Genomic DNA, 22,460 nt, shown 5'->3' on the forward strand with positions numbered 1-22,460 from the left:
ATACCCTCAGTGGTAGACGGATCATGGGTTAGATTCCCTTTGCCGTTAGGCTAACCGTGGTAGGTTTTCGTGGTTTCCCTCTTCCTGTTACACAAATGCGGATTAGTTCCATTAAACTCCACAAAGGCAAATTTCTCCCCATACATGATCCAGGAGTTCCCTTGTCTTCTGGATTGGGTTCAAAAAGACAAGGCTACGGAGTTGAAAAATGAGTAGTCGTCAACCCAAAAAGTTGTGCCAGCTGATCAACGACGGTTTTAGAATTTAAAAAAAAAAAAAAAAAAAAAAGAACTTTTTTTTTCCTTTGAATTATCTCGCTGGTGTAGTCATAACGCTGTATAAAATTGCTTTTTATATTTTAAATTACACTATTTCTACCAGAAAATTATAAAATCTAACCCGAAGTGTTGATTTAAAAAACATATGAACAAGATAAATAACGCATTCCAAGTTATACAAGAAAATCGTTAATTAGATCACCTCAAGTATTCTATAATAAATATTTAAAATATGTCATATTTTTAATGAGCATAATCTTTTATGGCATAAAAATATAAAAGCATAAACATTAAAATTTATATTTTTTTCGTATTTTAGAAGACGCAAACAGCTTTAGATTCTTCAAAATCAACTGTTTTCGCGGTTTCATTTTAGATAGAAATTATTGCCAAAGAATTCTAAGTTACATATAAGTAGAGTTGTACGCTTTTCGGTTGTAAACTTTGTCATGTTTTAACATAGGAATTAGAGTAATAATTCTCAACGTATTTTACCCCACGCATATCTTTCATCATCGTTAGAAGATCACTTCCCTGCCCCAGTCTAAAATCTGAAAATGCAAATATTATATATTTATTTAGTTTTAGAATATTTTCTGAAAATTTAAAAAAAAAATTATGCAAAATGCTATTAAAGAGCGAATAAAAGAATTGTAAGCTTTCATCTGCTGAAACTTAAGACCTAATATCCTAAATAAAAATAGTTAAGTAACTAAGTATTTACGTTAAAAAGTAAAAATGAATCTTTATATTTATTCGAATCGGTATTTAAATTATATTATTTATAGAATTAGTATTTAAAATGGACTTTTTTTTAATACCTATATGAAAGATTTAACTATAGGAAACTTATCTTTTCTTAAGATTTAGTTGGGGCTTAATGGATCTAAATTTTATTTGAGTGCACTACTCTAATATGTACAGTGCGTGACCACCCTGAATAACTTTTGATGGAAACTTGTAAGACTCAATCTTAATGGGGGGTGACCTCAAAAATGCCAATAAATTATTACAGACGATATTTTAAATTATGAAATCAAATTACTTTCTCTGAATAAACACACCTTTTTTTCAGGTAGATTCAGATTTCTGACTCCCCAAAATATAGGGAATGGCCGCAATCTGAGAAATAGTGTTCCAATAATAGGGTAGAGACAGTAGTCCTTTGGGACCTTTTAATAATTTTATTTTTTGCTCATCTCAGCATATCTCCAGAACTTTTTGAGCGAATTTAAAATTTTTTGCACACAATTATAGTTTTCGAGAAATCAAATTTTAAATGCATGACTTTTTTAAGCTCGATTTCTCAGAAACCATTCGACAAATTTCTATCAAATTTTGTGTTTCGCCATGTAAAATTACATTCTTTAAAATGATGTCGAAAAATTGTATACCTTGCAATTCATTTTCTTTTTACTGTTATTAACCTTTTCGTGACTGGTAAGCCATGAATGTATTCGTACGGAATCAGAATGGAAAAAGAAAAGAAAAAGTGGTTGCTTAAGTTTGGCATGGCTCCTTTTTTATAATTTTAATTTTTTTTCTTCTTCTTTTTTTTCTTTTGCTTTCACTTTAATTATAACATATCTAATGAATGATAATTCAAAGTGTAACTATATAATTTTTATTTTGAATTAAATAGGGATATAAAGTAAAAATCAAACTATTATTCCCCCCCCCCAAATGAACTGATATAGAAATATTTTGCCAACCAGTTTTATTTTTTTCCAACTGAATTACCGCTACTCTGAGAATGCATATATGACTCGCTCATCTCGAAGAGGTTAAATAACATAATAAAAAAATAATAAATGTATACTAAAAGATATTTTTTGCATATCTTTGCATAAACGAATTTTATAATTGTGTGCAAAAGCTTTTCAACTCATTTGATAAGTTCTCGAGATATGGCAAAATGCTCAAAAATTAAAATTAACAACTCTTAATTTAATTCATCAGTGCAGTTTGACAAATTAATATCAAATTTCAGCTGAGATACTTATTATTCAACTGCTATAAAAATTCTAATTCCAAATGTAATCAGTATTTTGAATTAAGAAAGAAAAAAAAAACTCTAAAAATATATTAAAGCATTAGTTTTACCTAAATTTGCAATTTTTCATGAAATAATTTAAACTAATAAGTGCGTAGCTGAAAATTTTTTTATTTAAATGAAATATTTTTTAAAAATAACCTAATTTAACAAGTAAACGCCCTGACGTCTTACTAATTAACCTACATTTTTTATTGCAGAAAGCTTCATCACTGTGTTGTCTTAGTGAATGTGAGACAAACCACAATCATTATTTGCAACAATCACTATACATATATTGTATAAAAATTAGGGGAGAATGATGTCAATTGCAACATTTTTTACTTAACTATTTTTAACTAACAAAAAATCCAATATATTATTAGTATTAATTGACAGACGAGTAAAGTAGACTATCCTCTACTAGAAAAAAAATTAAACACCTGATTTTAAATATTATTATATTAGTTATTAACAATTTTTGACAGTCGTGCACTAGTTACAATTGTCCCCACTTACGGGGTCAATTGTAACAGTTCATAAATTCAACTAAAACATAGTTAATTATGCATATTATCATAGTTGTGATATATTTTTTTATTGATCAAAATAGTAGTGATATTTTAGGAGTAAAAATAATAATGAGCAGAGACCTAAAGGGTTAAACTTTTAACTTTAAGGGGTTAAAAATTTTAATTTATGCTGTGAAAGGGGACAAATGAAATAATGCACATGCAACATAATATAAATGCTATAGGAAACTATTGGTGGTTCTTAAAGAGTTAAGTAATGGTTTGTAAACATAAGATTATTTATTTTCAGCTGTTACAATCGTCCCTTTACTTATTGTTACAATTGTCCCCAAGACGCCATTTCAGCTTCATTTGTTAAAAACAATGCTAGTTAATTAGCAAAACTAATCTTTTTTTATTGAAATATTAATTAAGGTGTCCACTTACATATTCGGTTACTAATTTTTATTTGTTTAAACAAAATTACTTTGTTACAATAAAATATTCTAATACCAAAAAAAAATACTTGCGTGACGTGAAAATATCTTTTGTGATGTAACTCTTTCAAAAGTACATAAAAATGGTTGCCATCAGGGGTGTACATGCAGATTTGTTAAATACACCTTGTCCACCACCTAGGAGCCAAATCTAGAACCCGACACTCGAAATTTTTGCTCTGTTACAATCGTACCCTGTTACAATTGACCCCACTCTCCCCTATACATATCGTATGAAAATTATTTATATGTTATTATAAAAGTATTATACTATGATTCGCATATTTATATGCGAAATAAGTCTTACCAGACTTTCAATACTGGCAATAACGTGATTTTACTTAAACCATTAAAATTTTCCTTTTTTTTAACCTTTAAATGAATCTTATATTTAGTTACTTACTTGTAAAATTTAAAAAACATCCAATTTTCAGAGAATTTCCAGAAATAAAAACTGGTAGATAGCTATATATTATTCATTTGAGATTTTTTCTCTTTAGGTAGTATGTTTTTATCCTTATTCATTTATTTTTTTAAAAATATTTTTATAAACGGCTCCGTTACTAACCTAAATATAAATTCATTAAAACAATCAATATATACGGAATAACTTCTTAGGGATCTGTTTTCACGAATCGAAGATGAGAAAAAAGGATTTAAAAAAAAGGTAGCAAATATCTTTCTAGCAATAAATCTTTTATTAATTCTTAATTTCTTTTAAAATTTAAACTTTGAAATACTTGAAATTTAAAAATACTTACAGCCATAACATTTAAAATATCGTAATGATTCCAGTCGGACCTATTTCATTAAATGAAACTATTTAAAAATATTAATTTAATACTGAATGTCGAACATTTCTGCGAATTGAAATAAAATCCTATTTCAGACTGTAGAGCAACATAAGAAGAACACTCATATAATGCATAAAAAAGAAATATATTTTGCACATACCTGTGGGTAGGGTCTGCCTTGATCGGGACAAAAATGATCATATTTCTGACAGAACTCCGTTTCATTTTCAAAATCAGTTGTTTCCATCCACGGTTCTTTGCAGTACGCACTTCGTCGATAGCTAAGAACAATACTTACTGTTTACTTTTGCCTTCACAAACATAAATACGCGAAATTTATGTTTGGAAAATTTTATATGCATGAAATACTTATTGTAACATGGGCGGGGTAGTCTGGTTTGTGAGAACGGGTTCTCGAATCAAGCCGGCCGAAGACTCCCCGTGTAGTAAATGGTGACTAGTGCACGTTATATCTGTAGGGTCACAAAATCCTCCATGTTTCCATAACAAATCGATACCTCTGGGGGTACTGGATTGGAGACGGATCGTCCTCTGGTTCGGGTCAAAATGACGATCTGTGGATGAATGTATGAATGGTTTCGCCCTATAAACGGGTGTGGCGTATGGCTGTGATAGTAATTGAATTCTTGGCCATAGACGGCACTACTGGAAAACAAGAACAATCACACCCCCTCGCCTTAATATCCAACGACAGCAACAACTTATTGTTACATGGTTCTTGATTAAAAACTTCCAGGCTACAAAAATATTAAGAGGGGTGCCGACCTATTTCAAGGACACAAAAATAGGTGCCCATTTTCACGACTTGCCAGGCGTGAATGAGGAAATCAAAAATGATTTGAAGCATAAAATGTCAAAGAAAAATTAAAAAATAACGATGTAAAACAAAACTGGAAGACCGTGGTAGCCAAGGGTGAAACAGAAAAATGAAGATGAAAAACAAAATTAAAAAAACCGCTGTGACCGAGAGTTGCAAATCAGAGCAAAATGCATTTCCACGAGCTATGAAGGTCGGAGAGGAGCTCATATCGTTCATAAAGGAATCGGCATTTATATGAATGAAACAAGATTCCAGGGAATCAAGATATAGATCAGATGTGACAGGGGTTAAACTATTTTTATCACTGTCGAAATTGAATTTTTGTCCAAGATTCCAACAATGCAATGGATGACTCATCACATGCTTGATAATGAATATACTTTTATTTTAAAGCATGCCTGGTTTGTTAGATGTACCCAAGATATCGCTCTGGCAAAGCTGCTAATATTGCCAGTGAGACCTTTTTTAAAGCTGTCTTTAGGTTTCTAGACTTAAAAAAAGTATAAATATAAGCATCTCACCGGTTGGCGTTGCAAATTGTGATGGCTGGTTGCTCGACGTAAAATGGATTGAGGTAGAGCTCGTTCTTGAGAGTGGGATAGGTCATGTAGAACTCTGTGAAGTCTCTGGCCTGATAGATCAGACCGAATACACTGAAGAAGAAGACGGCCATCACAAACACCTTCTTTTTGAGGGACGTTGATTCGGCGACGTCAGCAAAACTGGCGATGTAAGATCGAGCGAACACCGTTTTCACGTATTCTTTGTATTCCTCGCTCTCTGTTAAGTTCTTCTTCATTTCCACTTCGTCATCTCGCTGCAAAAAAAGTTTATTGTCATCATTCTTTCGGCAATAAAGTATGCCAAGATGATTGTTAATCAATTATACAGACTTGAAGAAATTATTTTGCAATAGCAATTATATGAAATTTTGGACTGATAATTAAATAAGAAAATTTTAATCTCTAATATAAAGCCATAATATTTTTAATGATCATATTATTATTTAAATGACTAAGCTTTAAATTTTTACTTTTTTTTTAACTCCGTATTTGAAAGTTCAACATAGAATTTTTATACAGAAGATTTAATAATGATTGTTAGCTTTGCTTAAATTTTCCTTATTATTGAAAACAAAGTTTTTAAAGTAATAATAAACAGCCCAATTCCATTCTGTTAACAAAATATTTTAACAAAAACTATTGAGAATATTAAGAAAATATTTTAGAATTTTATTAATTGATGTATAGTAAATGGGTCTAAATTTTGTGCCTTTTATCATTAAATACCTAAGTTTTAAGTTTTCTATAATATTTAAACTACCCGCAATAATATGTTTATCAACAAAATCAAAATATTTCTCTTCTTCACAGTGACATTCATAATCGGATATATTAATTTTCCTTAAATTTTTGCTTAATTAAATTAATTAAATAAATGTCATTATTATTAAATATAGGTCTACGAAGAGATTTATTATGTTTAAGGCTTTTTATTATATTAAAATTTTGAAATGGAAACAATTTTTTTTAATTTTTAAAAATATTATGAAATTTGATCTTATCGAAAGTAGGGTTTTGAAAGTTAATAACGAAATACATATTATCTAAATTTTTCTTTTTATTTGGGGAAATTTTACTCATTTTGGCTTTTACAAGATCGAAACAAAGAATTTTGAAGTGTAAATGAATAAAAGAAAAGTAATAATAAGATCTTGACGCATCAATGCTAAGGGAGAAAACAAAATCTTTAATATTATAATGTTTATTAAAAATATTTTTTCATATTAGAAATAAAATTTAAATTTAGTTTGTCACTATAACGAGAGTTATTACTGTATAATATATTAAAATTTTTCACTGCATATTTTACTTTAAATAATTCTATAAAGGCAATCAAAATATCAAATAAAAAGGATTATTGATTGGATTTAAATATAAATTGAAAGTTTCAAAAACCATTATTGGTTTTTTTTTAAAAAAAAAAGTCGTAATTCTTGGAATCCCATTTAACTGTTGCACCACGAGAACAGAATTTAATGACCGGATAGAATAAAACTGACTGTTCGTAAAAGTACTTTTATTTGCTAAAATTATCATAGATTTTCTTCCAATATACCTGCAGAAGAGGACAACTAAAAAAACGTACAATTCAGTGCTTTTTCACGCCACATTGGCTTAAGTAAGCAAACAAATGTAGCGCTACTTAAAAACTGCATTTTTTATGTTTGTCCTATAATTTAATTTGATGGGATTACTCTACAAAGATGATTTATGTTTAAGTTGGAGATTTTGTTATTTATTCATAAATATTGTTCATGAATTGTCCTCATCACTCTGTTGGATTCGTCACTGTCAAGCGACTCTGCTGTAAACAATTTGGATGAATTGAAGTTCAATTCCTGGGGGAGTTTTATGTTAATTTCGGGTTTTCTAATAGTATTGTCAAAAATAACATTTAAATAGACTCAGAGTTTCGGTCTCAATTTAATGATTTGACGACCCACTTACTGGGTGCGCAAAGTGGGTCACCAAATCATAATTATTAAATTACGACAAAAGCATTTTTCCCCTCCTTTTAGGAACACAATTACCATTTAAAAAAAACTTTAAACGAACAAAAAATTAAGATAATTTATGTATATTAAATTGCCAGTTTAAATGCGCGCGAACAGCCAGTCCATACTGCTGAGGTGTTTCTGGCGGTGTAAGATGTGATTTCCGGTCACGGATTGCAGTACAATTTCGAATTCTTATGATGCTCTTTAACACCCCTTATTGCTGTGACTATTATATACTATATTATAGTTACTACATTTAAAGTTATATACCATATATACTATGATCTAACGGTTGTTGTTAAAGTTGTTACACCGTGTATTATTGTTTACAGTTCAAGTTATTAAAGGGACTATTGTCACTGCACGCGAAAAAATCGCGGATGCGTAAATGTGAACAAGAATTTAATTGGCGTGTTTTTAGCGCGTAAATATATTTGACCAACAGGTATTTTCATTCGCAATAGCAAATTTTTCGCATGCAGTGAAAACGGTTTCTAATACGTAAGAATATGCAAACAAATAGCAATCAGTTATTTCCTCACTTTTCTCAATCTTCGAAACTGGGATCCTTTGAGGGCTTCAAACAGATTTCGACTCACTTCATTTGAGTCACTATCCATGGTTGTCATCTACTGAAACATAAACATCATTAAAAATTACGAAAAAGGAAATGGTAGCTTTGTCGAATGGATGGTGTTTTCTACACTGGGGAACACTGCCAGCTCCATACCGACTATACTTCCGGTATATTTTAAAGCCATTTGGCTCACAACATGATCATTGTGTTTTGAGATTCTTGCAAACGTGGTATTTGAATTTGAATTGTGTTTACTATGTTAACAATATTTGTGTTTACAATGTTAAAGGCGCTAACGTAAGATGAAGCACAGCTTGCAACAAGAACAAAAAGTGATAAACAAATGGAAAGAGGCCAAATCAGGACTGCTAAAAAAGCGAGTTACTCAAAATCTAGCACCTTTTTTAACAATATATCTATAAATAACTAAAACAAATTTTCACTTTCAAACTCACCAGAACTACTTAATAACATTAATATTTTATGAAATACGGCAGATTTCAGCTCAGAAATTATCTAATTTACTTCTTTTATTGAAAACAAAATTATTCGTTTGAAAATATCGCCTCGCAGAATAAGCTGTGGTAAGCAGTTGCAAACTTTTTAACCGGAACTAGAGCAGGTATTGAGCTCGAGATAGATATTGTTTACATTTATATTGAAAACACCATACATTGTGTATTTTTAAAAAAAATCAAAGAAGTGTGCAGAAAAATGATATAAAATAATCACTGAAAAACAGAAAAGAGATCTAAATATCTTGAACGGACTCATTAAATTGAAAAAGTTATAACTGTATTTGTCACTAAATAATTTATGTATTCCTCATTTAACGGTATTTAACAGTAATATTTATGAATCATACTTTTTATTATTATTCTCTATTAATATTACGGTTTTGTTATTATTCTAAATAAAATGCTTAAAATTAAAATTGTTGTTTCTTTATTATATGATAAATTATCTGCGTGATATTACATATTAGTATGCAACATTTTACGATAACGATGTGAAGTTATTTTACTATTATTAAACTCTTAATAATAAGCTACACTGGTGAAATGAATGAAAAGAATTTGCACATTTTATAGAATTTCATGAAAAGAATTGAACTGAATCTAAAACCACTGCTTCTAGACAAAAATGCAAATCTTGTACATAAAATACGTAAGCGTACGCGTGTAGAGGCTATATAAGTGCGCGTAAGTTAGCCAGTAGAGCCAGTAAAGGCTATATAAGTGCGCGTAAGCTAAGACGCATTTCGTTCTCTAGAACAGTGTTCCCCAATCCCCGGTCCGCGGACCGGTACCGATCCGTGGATCAAATGGTACCGGGCCGCCCATTTCATTGAAACTGAATTTATACCCCAAATTAAAAATATCTGTGTTCCATTAAAATTTTATTTATTTTTAAAAAAAGGGGGCCCCCGAAAGTAGTGACATAAATTTTTGTAATGTATCATTGTCTCCGATTATACCCCCAGATGGAACCGTCTCATTGCAAAGAAACAATCTTAGGGTTCTCCTTGATTTAATGTTCTAGTAAGTTAAAATGCTAAATCACGTTATATTTATTTTTTGGTGTAACTGTATTTTGTTTTGAAGACATGTTTAAATACAATTAAATTAGTCCAGCAGTAGACTGATCGTTAAGACACGGTTCCCAGCAGATCACTGAAATCAAGCATCACTGGCTACGGTCAGTGTGTGGGTGGGTGATCACTTGGATCAGTCTGCGTAGGGACCGAGGGTGTGCAGTATTGGTCCTCGTTAAACTGTGCTACCGTAAAGTGCTCAACTTCGCTCGCAGGCCGAAGCGGGGGTGCCATCCCCTCCGCAGAGGATCAAAATTGTGATGGCATGTCTTCGGATCATCCTCCGGGATGTTTCCCAGACCGTCGCCAATAGCCCAATGTGCAGCTCTAGTGCGACGTAAATTAACAACAACAACAATTAAATTAGAATTAATATGATGTAAATTAATATTAATATGTGTAATTAAAATATTATGTATTAATATTAAGATATGTAATTAAAATATTATGTATTAAAATTAATGTATGCCACTAAAAATTATCTAAAATATAAACAATCAACGTCCCCCTCAACTGCGGGCCGTGGTAAAATTATCAAACGTTGACAGGTCCGCGGTGATAAAAAGGTTGGGGAACACTGCTCTAGAACACCTCAGAGAATTTCTTGGTGTTATTTTGCAGTGATGGGTTAATTTCAAACTGTAAAAATGAATAACCACCAAAGCTTAGATGATGGATCGAATTGTGGGAAGGCTAGAAGCAGGCTCAGGTCATACGTACAGAGTTCAATCTAACGCCCTGTTGTGTAATTTATGGAAACAGAATTCCATCCATCGAGAGCCCCGAGAAGATCGCCATTTATCTTGAATACTGATTTATATTTGACAGTTATTTTGTATAAGTATTGTATTCTAATTAAGTATACTCAACCTGAATTATTATTTAACTACAGTATACTCTCGATATCTCAAAGCTGAAAGGACGTTGAAAAAACTTCGAGATAACTGTTATAATTATTTATTATGTGCATGATTATATTTCCCATATATATATTATTCTTGTAATGTAACTAATATTCAGTGGCAACACATAGTTTATCTGAGTGCTTTGGCAACAGTATGGTTTGTTGTCGTTTTTTTTGGCTTGAAAAATCGGTGAAATGTGTTCCTGTATGTAGTATGTAATTCCTCTGGGGAGTAGACAGCTTCATAGTTATACTATTTTGACGCTATAGACAGATTTTGTTTAGTACTTGCCTTGCGTTAACGCAACAATTTCCTATCCCTCAGCAATGTGTTGAAAAATTTTGGCACATGAGCTGAGAAAGCTCAAATAGCGTTATCTTAGGAATTATAGGAAACCGCAATGCTATGCAAAATCTCTCTATTCTCATAATTTATTTAATTGAAACAAGTATAACCATAAAATATACAATAGAAATGGAATGAGTAATCCACTATAAATATCTAAGGATTTTTATTCTGGATTTCAGGAAAGGCCAACTTTTTTTAGGTAAGAGTATCACTTCCTACTTTTCTAACATGCCTTCAAAATATGTTAATTATAGTATGATTATGAGATTTTTACGCATTTAATTCATGTAAAATATAGAATAGAGGAGATTTGTTTACGTTTGCAACTATTCTTCCCACTTTATTTCGAGTAAGACAAGCCCATCAGGCATCCATTCTCTTAAATAATACATTTTATATGCGTACACAAAGATTCTTTCACAAACATTTCAATCCCTTCACTATATATACAAGGACTGGCATGAAGCCAAGTGGAGCATAAACAATATAATTGAGCATCAAAGTTTCCAGGTACACAAAACAGAAATATATCACGGTAACAATAAAATGCATAAACAAATTATAAATCTAAGGTAAATAAAAGACATCGAAGAGAAAGAATTACATTTCAACAGATTCGATGTGCGATACAGCGCTGTATTTCATTCACTTTACGTTAATTAACATTCTAACTTTTGTGGAGAAACTTAGCTCAACTCTTAACACGCTATTTTGCTTATAAGCGATCAGCTGACGTCATAGATCACATATGTCGGTATACGTGGTCCTCTTCTTCTTGGAGAGCAATTGAATCGAGTCTCACTCGCACGTTTCCCAGTAAGATCACTGGGCAGTGGTCAATGAGCTCACTCCTTTAACCTGCGAAGGAATCGAGGTTATTTTTGTCCTCGTTATACCACCACATCCCCTCTGCTCTGTGATATCGGATCATCCTCAGAGATATTTCACATAGTGCGATACTACAATGACTCATTTAGGCACGGCTTAGCAGAATCTCCCACCGAAGCATGAAAATAGAAATCCCGTTGTAACCCTAGGTTTGTATTGTGTCTCTGGGTTTATGAGTCATTACCAATGGCCGTACATGGACTTAGGTGCGCCCTATCTTACACTTAATACAATATTTTTAAAATTATGAAGACAACAATAACTGTCAAAACTGTTTTTAAAGCCTTGGAGATTCGTTGTGATAACCACCGAAAAAAGCAATCAAAATACTAAATTGATTTAGATTTGGTGAGTTCAAAAATTTTAATGCGCCATTCAAAATTTCTGATCTTTGCAACAAAAAAACGTATACGTGTATATACATATATATATTTCAGGTTCAGGTCCTACAGCGGGCCTAAGGTTGTGCACCCCTATAAGTGTTATTATTTCTAAATCGTGTGCCTTCAAACATCATGCCCAACCCCCCTCCCCGCTCCGTTATTTAAGACACTGGTCATTACACTGTATAGCTCACGCAAACCCTTAACTGTATGTTAAATTCCTGATTTAGGGACATTTACTTGAAATATTCATTTATCATCATTTTTAATGTTTTGATTATTATTTCAAACATAAGGCTTGTTGTTGTTGCTTATCCTCACTGTCTGACGGGATCCACGAGTTCGTTGACTGAAAGGAAGTCGAAGACTTGTAGGAGAGGATTGCTAAAGAGATCCTCCTTATTAGAGAGTCCCATGCAATCCAAGAGGTGCTCAGGAGAAGCCTGATGAATTTGGCCCTTGGTGACTGTTGCACGCCTGTAATTACCTAGTAACGAGATTAAGTAAAGGAACTTAGTTGTCTCTGCATGGCAACACTTTAGTTAGTAGTCGTTTGTAAATAAAGGTAGATGTTGTTCTTTTTCAAAATATACTGAAGTTGTGTTTTAATTACGTTTACGAGAATTAATATCTGGTGCCGAAATACTCATACGAATCAGCGACTTGGAACTACGCCAAAATTTATTACGAATTACGCCAAAGGTTTTTTACGAAACTATTACTATTGCGAACTTTTACTATTGCGAATTTTGATCTCCACGAAAGAAAAATGGCGACGAAAGAAGAACAAGTGTCGCAATTGAAGAGGAAACGAAAAACTATTCGAAGCAACATAACTCGTGTCTCAACTGAGATTGACAACATGACAGACGATACTTTGAATGAAGATATGGAATATGCGGTAAGTCGTTTAACAACTATTTTAAATGAAATGAAAACGATTGATAATGAAATGCATGTTCTTTTTACGGATGACGAATATGAAAATGACATTACTCAATGTGAAACTTTTACAGAAAATGCTGAGCGCGCAATTTTTAAAGCCCAAAAATACATCCAAAATAAATTATCGCCAACTATTAACGCTAGCTATAATCTTAATTTGGGCACTGAAAATGTCACTTTGGCGACTAATTCGGTTACTAATCCATCACTTGCTGGTCAGATAACACCTGTTAGCCCAACGTACACAGTGAAACTACCGACGATTAAATTAGAACCATTTGGCGGTGAAATTGAAAATTGGCAAAGTTTTTGGGAACAATTCCAATCTTCTGTAGACTCCAATCCAAACCTTTCAACTATTGACAAACATGTGTTCTTAAGAGGTTATTTGCAAGACGAACCAAGACGTTTAGTTGATGGTATCAGTATTGTTGCTGCCACATATGAAACCACTAAAAAGCTACTAATGGATAGATATGGGGACAAAAATAGAATTATCCAAGCACATTTGGACTTTCTGGAAAATCTAACACCAGTACGCAACTCATCGGCAACAGCCTTAAATGAAACCTACATTGAATGTAATAGAAGATTGCAGGCCTTACGCGCACTTGGTGAAGACATTGACAGTTACGGTCGTGTATTAGCTCCAAAATTACTACGAGCGTTTCCAGACGACATTTGTAAACAGTGGATCATTCATGCCCAAAGAGAAAAATTGGCCGAAGGAAACATTACGAAAATGATGGAGTTCTTATCACAAGAAGTACAAGGAGCAGTAACTACGTCAAAAATAAAAGGTGACGTTATTGAACCGTTTACTCCAACTACTGCCTTTAACGTAAATAATAAGTCCACTTCTGTACACAGGAAAAAGAATTATACCCCATTTTGCCCCTTTTGTGAATCTTCTGGTCATTGGGCTCAGAAATGCGAAACCATAACTGACTATGACACTCGCATAGCAAAGTTAAAAGGCTCTAACCGTTGTTTCTTATGTACTAATAGAGGACACAGAATGACAAATTGCCCTCGAAAAGATACTGCTCGCTGTACAAAATGCAAGAAGAAACACCACGTATCCATTTGTTCATCTGCACTAAACACTGCGATCCAAAATAGTGAGGTTCATCACATCAACATACCTAAAACTAGCTTTACCCATTTACAAACTGCACGCGTGTATATTACTGGACCCACAGGTCTTACGAAGTTAACCCGATGCATTTTGGATGGAGGTAGCCAGACAAGCTTTGTCGATGCAAACCTCATTGACAAACTGAAACTCCCAATTGTAAGCACTGAGCAACTAAATGTACATGTTTTTGAATCTCCCAGTACTTCACGAAACATGCGACGATGTGTGCAACTTTCACTTTCAAGTTTATGGAACAAAAACTCTGTTTCTATAACAGCTTTCGAAAGTTCCAACAGATATACCTCACACCCTGCTGCCCCTGCGGACGTTGTTCGATTTGCTCGAAGCCGAAAACTAACACTTGCAGACCCTCCAGGAGACGACAACTTACCCATCGAATTGCTCATTGGTGGTGATTATTATTGGCATGTGGTCACTACGGAACCCCCGATTAAAGTTACAGAATCTCTTGCCATAGTACCCTCTATTTTTGGATGGATCCTTAATGGGTCACGAACACACACAACCATCAAACATGATTCATCAGTTCACCATGTTTCTGTTCAAATTTCTGGTGATTGTTTGGATGACGAAGTGCGTTGCTTGTGGGAGTTGGATAGTATTGGTATCAAAGACACTCAAATCAGGAACAAAACTGTTCGAGAAAATGAAATTATGAGAGAATTTCACGAAAACTACCAAACTGAGGGAAATCGTAGAGTTGTGTCTCTGCCTAGGAAGCCTACAAAATCAATTTTGTCTACTAACATAGCTACTACCGAAAAACGTTTGAAGTCTCTCCAGAAGCGACTTGCATCTAATGATGCTATGAAGAAAGAATACGATAGTTGTATGCTAAACTACATTGTAGAAGGACACGTTGAAGTTTGTGAGCTAGAACCTTCAAATTCAAACACTGTATTTTACCTACCCCATCATGCTGTCAAAAAAGTGAAACTTAACGAGGCCAAATGGAGGATTGTTTTCGATGCATCATCACATGATCCAGGAATGCCTTCACTGAATGATACTTTAGAAATCGGTCCAAATCTTTTACCTGAAACGATTGGTTGTCTACTCAGACTGCGAATGCACAAATTTGCAGTCACAGGTGACGGAAAAAAGGCCTTTCTACAACTAAGCCTACATGAAAGAGATAGAGATTCCACAAGATTTTTCTGGTACAGACTAGCACAGGACAAAACTAACCCATCTTTCACGGACGAAATAATTACTTACAGATTTACTCGTCTACCTTTCGGACTAGCATGCAGCCCCTTTTTGTTATGTGCTGCAACACGTGAAGTGGCTTCAAAGCACGTGAATGAATTCCCGATTGCTGCTCCCATGATCGATAAACATCTTTACATGGACGATTTTGTTGCTAGTGTTGAAACAGAATCTGAAATCACCACACTGCATAAAGAAGTCAAAGAATTGATGCAATTGATTGAAATTCCAATGGAGAAATGGACTACAAACTCAACATTGCTTCAGAACCAATTACGAGATCAAGATGAAGGATTCAAAACAACTGTTAAAGTTTTAGGAATAGAGTGGAATACAGAAACTGACACCCTCGGAAATACTTTCAAAACCTCTCTCTGCGCTGTTCAAGACAAACCACTTACAAAGAGATGGCTACTCCACTGTATTGCTAGCTTCTACGATCCTTTAGGACTGTTTTCTCCATTTGTAATTTTTGGAAAAATTCTGTTTCAAGACACATGGATTCTAGGAATTAAATGGGACGAAATACTGCCCTCTAATTTGGCAACTTCATGGAATGCTGCTATTGGAGAACTTGATGACGTTTGCTCCTTTCAAATTCCTCGATTTATAGGCGTTTCATCACACGTTCCCTTTACTATTCATGTGTTTTGCGACGCATCTGAACGAGCCTATGGAGCAGTTTTATACACAGTTAGTTCTCATGGTGATCAAGCAAACGTGCATTTAGTGTGTAGTCGCAACAGACTTGCACCTATCAAGAAAGTCACCTTGCCCCGCTTGGAACTGCTAGCGGCTCTGATGGGAGCTCGATTGTTGCGATACTTCTGTGCTGAAACTAATATTCCTATTTCCAATGCAATATTGTGGAGTGATTCCCAAGTAGTTTTGGGTTGGATTCGCAGTGACCCAAATAAATGGAAGACATTTGTTTGCAATCGAGTAACGGAAATTGTTTCTCATACTAATCCTTCCCAATGGAGACATTGCCCTGGAAAGGACAATCCTGGTGATATATTATCAAGAGGTACTTCACTATCAACGCTAAGACATCTAGAAATCTGGTGGCACGGTCCTAAGTGGTTAATCAAACCTGAAAACTGGCCTGATTCTAAAAACACTTATGAAGATTACACTCACAACTTAGAATTAAAGAAGAAGAAAGTGCAGACTCTTTACACTGTCTCTACTCTGCCAATTATCAATGCTGGAAACTACAGCTCTTACTTTAAATTGTTACGCGTGACATCTTGGATTTTTCGCTTTATTCACAACTGCAAAACACAAGAAAAGATGGTTGGTGAATTGAATGCCACGGAACTGAATCAAGCTTGCAACTATTGGATACAAACCGTTCAGAAGGAATCTTTTCCTTTAGAATATGAAGCCTTGTCGAAATCAAAGTCACTTCCCAAGAACTCAAAAATAGAAAAACTCAACCCACTTTTTGACAACAACATAATACGTCTTGGAGGCCGACTGCAATTTTCTGACTTATCAGAATCGGAAAAACATCCCATCTTATTGGAAGGTTCTCACCCTTTTACAAGCCTGCTCATACGCCACACACACTTAAAAATGCACCATCTAGGAATTAGGATTGTGCTTTCTCAGCTTCGTTCTAAATGGTGGATATTAAGAGCAAGACAAGCCATTAAAAAGGTCATACACACTTGCCTTCCTTGCAAGATACTGAAGCAAAAGCGTGGTGAACAGATAGAAGCTCCATTACCCGCTGAAAGAATTCAAAAGTCGACCCCATTTGAAACAACTGGAATTGACTTTGCCGGACCCCTCTATGTTAAAAACGAAAAATTGGTTACAAAGGCCTACATAGTCATATTTACGTGTGCTGTAACTCGAGCCATCCACTTGGAAGTAGTGTCTAATTTAAGCACTGATGTTTTCTTACTTGCGCTACAACGGTTCGTATCTCGACGTTCCCTTCCTCATACTGTGTACACAGATAACGCCACAACATTCGGCGCTGCAGACAAGGAGTTGAGGTCCTTGTGGAACATCATATCCTCTTCCAAGGTACACCAGTTTTATGCTCATCACAACATGACATGGAAATTCATCGCCCCACGTGCGGCTTGGTGGGGAGGGTTTTGGGAGAGAATGATTGGTACCATCAAACAATGTCTGCGGAAGACCCTTGGTAAAGCTTGCTTAGACACTACCAGTCTGGTCACGGTTCTATGCGATATCGAAGCCGCCGTGAACAGCAGACCAATTGTTCATGAATATGGTATTACAGATGATCCGGACGAAGCACTGACACCCTCTCACTTTCTGATAGGAAAACGACTCACAACTATCCCTTCTGGCCCATCGAGTTCGGACTCTGATTTAACACGCATATGGAGAAGTCGTCAACAATTAATGGACTCCTTTTGGAAAAGATGGCAGAAGGAGTATTTGATGGACTTGAGAACATTTCACCATGTGAGGAACCCATCTAAAGGTACTGTAATCCGGGTCGGAGATGTGGTCTTGTTGCAGGAGGACGTCAGACCTCGGCACACCTGGAGGAAAGCACGCGTCGAGTCAGTAATCTTAGGCCGTGACAACAAAGCCCGTACATGCATACTGCGTGTAAATGGAGGGACAATTTCCCGACCCGTGCAGCTGGTCATCCCCCTGGAGGTCGACCAGGGCGGGGAGGATGTTGCACGCCTGTAATTACCTAGTAACGAGATTAAGTAAAGGAACTTAGTTGTCTCTGCATGGCAACACTTTAGTTAGTAGTCGTTTGTAAATAAAGGTAGATGTTGTTCTTTTTCAAAATATACTGAAGTTGTGTTTTAATTACGTTTACGAGAATTAATAGTGACGAAGGTTTTCCAGCCCTCGTTGAAAGTGAGGCACTTGATGTGACCGCTAGAAAGCCTTGATAGAACAAGTCCGGAAGAATTTAATTTTGAATAATTATTAAAGAGTCAGTATCAATGAATGTAGATTTTGAATGTGTTGATTTTTACATCTATATTAGGATTCATAAAAGTTATCATTTAATTGAATTTTCAATTATCTGGAGCTGAACATAGTAATTGGTTATAATCATAATTACAAGGGATCGTTAGTTAGAAGCAAAAAAGGTAGTAAGCATGATGACTTATAATTTTGATTACCATTATAATCTGCCCAACTCTTCTCACGTGTAAATGATCTGTGTTAAAAAGAGTTGAAAGTTTACATATGATGATGACACCCATAATCATATTTATAGTAATCATTAGATTTGATTACAACTAATGACGTTAGCAAATTATAACGAGTAATGATGGCAGTTAATCTTGATTACCTCTATAATCGAAAAATATAAAAGCTTGTTGTCAATCATATGTTGCCCAACTTTGCTAACCATCACTCATATAACACGTAATCCTGATTCTAAAAAATTATTATATTATGATTGCAATTTTAATCATAATTTTTAGTGAGTATCAGTTACGATTGCGTGCAATAACAACAAACGGTTCATAAAAATAACGACTAACGATTGCAAATAATTATGATTACCTCCAGTCTTCATTACCTCAATAATCTCGAGTACAAGTATTTAAATCATTTTCATTTTGCCCATCTCAGCTAACCACTCACATTACACGTAATCATGATTTTAAATAATCATGTAGTATTTAGATTACAATAATAATAACAATTATCAGTGATCAGTAGGACTTATTATTTTATTATTCATTACTGATCGTTCATTAGTATGATCACTCATAATGATGTCAAAATAATTATTATATTCATCATAAGTACTTGTTATTCATCCTATTTCCCTCAACTTTCTTTACTTGTTATAATTTCAATTACTCTTAATTGTGATTCTAAGCAATCGTACATTATGATTACAAGTACACTACAAATAATCATTATTTGCGAGTACAATAATTAGCGACTAAAAATTATTAATAATTATATGATTAAATTTATTAATAATTACTTGAGTAATATTAATTGCCAGTCATTAGATACATTTTGATCATCTCTGTCAATCATTAATATTTTCTTATCCAATAAATCAAAATAAACTTACTTTTACGCAGTATTACCAACAAAACGACTCTGTATTAAAATCAGAAAAAAACATTTATATTTTAAAAGAAAAAAAAGTATTTCTGAAAATAAAAATCCCACAAACGAAATTCGTTATTTTTATTTATAACATATTTTATTACTTTTATACAACAAAAGATAAATAAATAAATAATAATGAAAAGCACGTTTCTTTCCTTTTGATTTAAAAAGTCGAATTTTGTTATTTGTCTTTTGCTTCCACAAAGGAAAAAAAAATGATAATCCTATTGATCACTTCAATTGGAAGTTTAAAAACTTTAGGTAAAAGGAAATAATTTTTCTATAAGTACCTGTTACTGCATGATGGAACTTCACACTCTTTTTGTTACCCTTTAAGTAACTGTTTGTTAATGCGTTATTTCCATTTATCGACTCGCTTTACAATAGAACACGATCTTTTTAAAAATGGTATATGTTCTTTTTACTTAATAAACATATGTGTATTCCTGTAGTATTAAAATAGAGGAAATCTTTTCTACTTGTAATTTCTTTATTGTTATTTATGTTTGAAGATTTTTGTCTTCTTAGTCTTAAAATATAGGAAAACTCAGCATTCACAATTTTTTTTGTTCCTTAAATAATTCGACCTCTTGAAGCACTGGAACTACCAAGATGGTCGGTCTTAGCAATTACGAAGATTATAATAATCTAATGACGCTATATTATTAAATATTGACGATGTGTACAATACACGTCCACACGCATTTAAATTTATTGGTATTCAAATAGTATCGAAGGAAAGTATATTTTATAAATAAAACTCTATTGAATGAACTATGGGGTCCATAAGGAATCCTCTCCAGTTTAGAATAATCAGCTCTTATTATCAGGCTTGAAAGTAAGAAGGGTAAAAACTGAACCATAAGGAATAAAATAACTCTTAATGAGTCACCATTATTTACTTTTTCTAAAGGTGTTATGGTCGACAAAAAAAAATCGAGGCAGTCATAAATATTTTTCTCACACATAAGACAAGTTCGAATGTTTTTTGCTCTGATATACATAAACTTCAAGCCCGCTAACAATCAGATTCAATCATTATTTCAAGCATAATAAATTTTTGGTGATCTTGAAAAAAATAAAAAAATATCTTTGAAAAGAATATATTTTTGATTAAAACTTTTCGTTAGAATTTTTTATTAACTATTGAATAGTTAAATTAAGCCTTGTTTTTTAAAAGGAACATATTTTAATGACACTCATTAATCCATGAGTTACAAGGGTCAAAAATCTGCCAGTGAGGTAAAACTAGATATAATATTAAATGCCGCTAATAATAATGTGAAGCAAAGGAAAATTCTGCCTTCGAATAAAAATAAATAAAACGCCAAATTTTTATCTCGTTGGCAAGTTTTTTTATTCTGGACGCAGCTCGAAATGCGCATTTAAGAAAATGGGCACGGAAATAAAAATGCGCCTTTTCAATGTTCAATCTAAATTTGAAGAAGAATTTTGTATTTACTTTTTAAAACACTAAACGTAATCACTACGGGGCAACGTTCTTGACTCGGGGTCAGGGGTGGCTGAGTAAAATTACAGATGTAACTTCGTATTCAGAATACTAAAGTGGTTTTTAAAAAAAATTCCAAGTTCGTACTGTGTCAATTTAATACCACTATTATAAATTTTTATAACCCGTGATAATATAAAAAAAAAAAGTTGACTGAAGACAATTAATATCGTTTGAAAAAGACTTAATTTGAAAGAAGAAAAAAATTTGTTCAGTGATTTAGGCAAACGAATGACATGAGATAGCGACTTTAATTGATTCTATTTGGTTTAGTTTATTTACTAAAAAAGAAAAAGAAAAAAAAACTATTTTTGTAAGAGAAGTTAAAGAAACGAAGGCCATTTTTTTAAAACACGCGTTTCGGACTGTGGCCAGAAATTAAAAAAAATTCGCCAACGATCTGCTTTCTTTAAAACTTTCGCAAGACATTGGCGCTCCGTATTTAGACATAAAATGAAATGAAAATAATATTTGGAAAACTAAACTGAGACTGTCATGACGATTCTGTAAATTATGTTTAATATTTTATTTCTTAATTTTTAGTACAAAACCATAAAATATTTTTTCTTAATTCTTTCTCTTTTTTGTGATTTGCTATTTCATAACAAATCCTTATGTTAAAATGAGTTGTAGTAACTTACGCCACTTTGAATCAAACGCGTTAGTTATTCAACTTTGTGCCATATTTGTTTATTTGGTGATCTGTGACAGGATATCCATGAATTGACTCAAACTAAAATATTCCACAATAAAAAGAGTCATTAAAAAATATATATTACTTTTCTCAAGCTAAATTAAAATCTGTGATTTTATGCTCAGCACGCAATATTATTCGACTTTATTTTCAAATCGATAGTTTCCAATGAATTGCAATTCATTTTTGTTATTTCCCTCTACTTTTTTGTTTGCATGTTTCATTTTACGTAAGTTTATTCTTAATCGATTATAGCTAGTAGATTACAGGTGAATAATAATTAATCTTATAATCATTTGCTATTTCATCAGAGTACAATGCTATCAAAATGAAGTGCATTTAAAAATGTAAGTTTTCTACGGAATTTCCATTTAAAAAGTCACGCATGCGCCATGCTGATATGATATTCAAAGTCGGTGATAAAGTCATCTGGGACAATCGAGGTTTACGATTGAAGCGTCTTTGGATCAAATCCCAGAGACACAGACGCTGCCGCAAAATTCTGCAGAGTTAGGGCTCTATTGTCATTGGACTTCTTTGCGGAAAGTTTAAAAATCAACAATATTACTTCCTACTAAGAGTTAATCAACAATCCACATTAACCACACAATCCACATCCCAATCAACATTAACTATTGAATC

The 22,460-nt window shown here is 33.2% G+C and overlaps 2 protein-coding genes across 3 annotated transcripts in view; one reads left to right on the top strand and one right to left on the bottom strand.

Moving 5' to 3' along the window:
* LOC107456880 (acid-sensing ion channel 1A) overlaps nt 1–12,013 on the bottom strand; it is a 44,592-nt gene extending 32,579 nt beyond the window's left edge. Inside the window, exons 1-4 of one of the 2 annotated variants that reach the window (XM_071186166.2) lie at nt 11,543–12,013; nt 8,057–8,143; nt 5,476–5,771; nt 4,274–4,394 (exon numbers count right to left, since the gene is read on the bottom strand). In XM_071186166.2, the coding sequence (XP_071042267.1) occupies nt 4,274–4,394; nt 5,476–5,771; nt 8,057–8,143 (504 nt within the window). In that variant the 5' untranslated portion in view covers nt 11,543–12,013. The remainder of the gene's footprint in view (nt 1–4,273; nt 4,395–5,475; nt 5,772–8,056; nt 8,144–11,542) is intronic. The other variant, XM_043047284.3, reaches the window with a different exon arrangement.
* A 965-nt stretch (nt 12,014–12,978) lies between these two features.
* On the top strand, nt 12,979–18,207 carry LOC122269635 (uncharacterized). The gene has a single exon (XM_087151556.1). It carries the CDS (start codon nt 12,979–12,981, stop codon nt 18,205–18,207), a length of 5,229 nt encoding a protein of 1,742 aa, XP_087007682.1.
* The last annotated feature ends 4,253 nt before the right edge of the window (nt 18,208–22,460 follow it).

This window comes from Parasteatoda tepidariorum, chromosome 9, assembly GCF_982258835.1.
Source record: "Parasteatoda tepidariorum strain Cologne lab strain chromosome 9, Ptep-v5.0, whole genome shotgun sequence".
NCBI classification, from domain to species: domain Eukaryota; kingdom Metazoa; phylum Arthropoda; class Arachnida; order Araneae; family Theridiidae; genus Parasteatoda; species Parasteatoda tepidariorum.

Bases quoted from the DNA above. Each gene is read 5' to 3' on its own strand.
- LOC122269635 (XM_087151556.1), top strand. From the start codon at position 12,979: ATGGCGACGAAAGAAGAACAAGTGTCGCAATTGAAGAGGAAACGAAAA.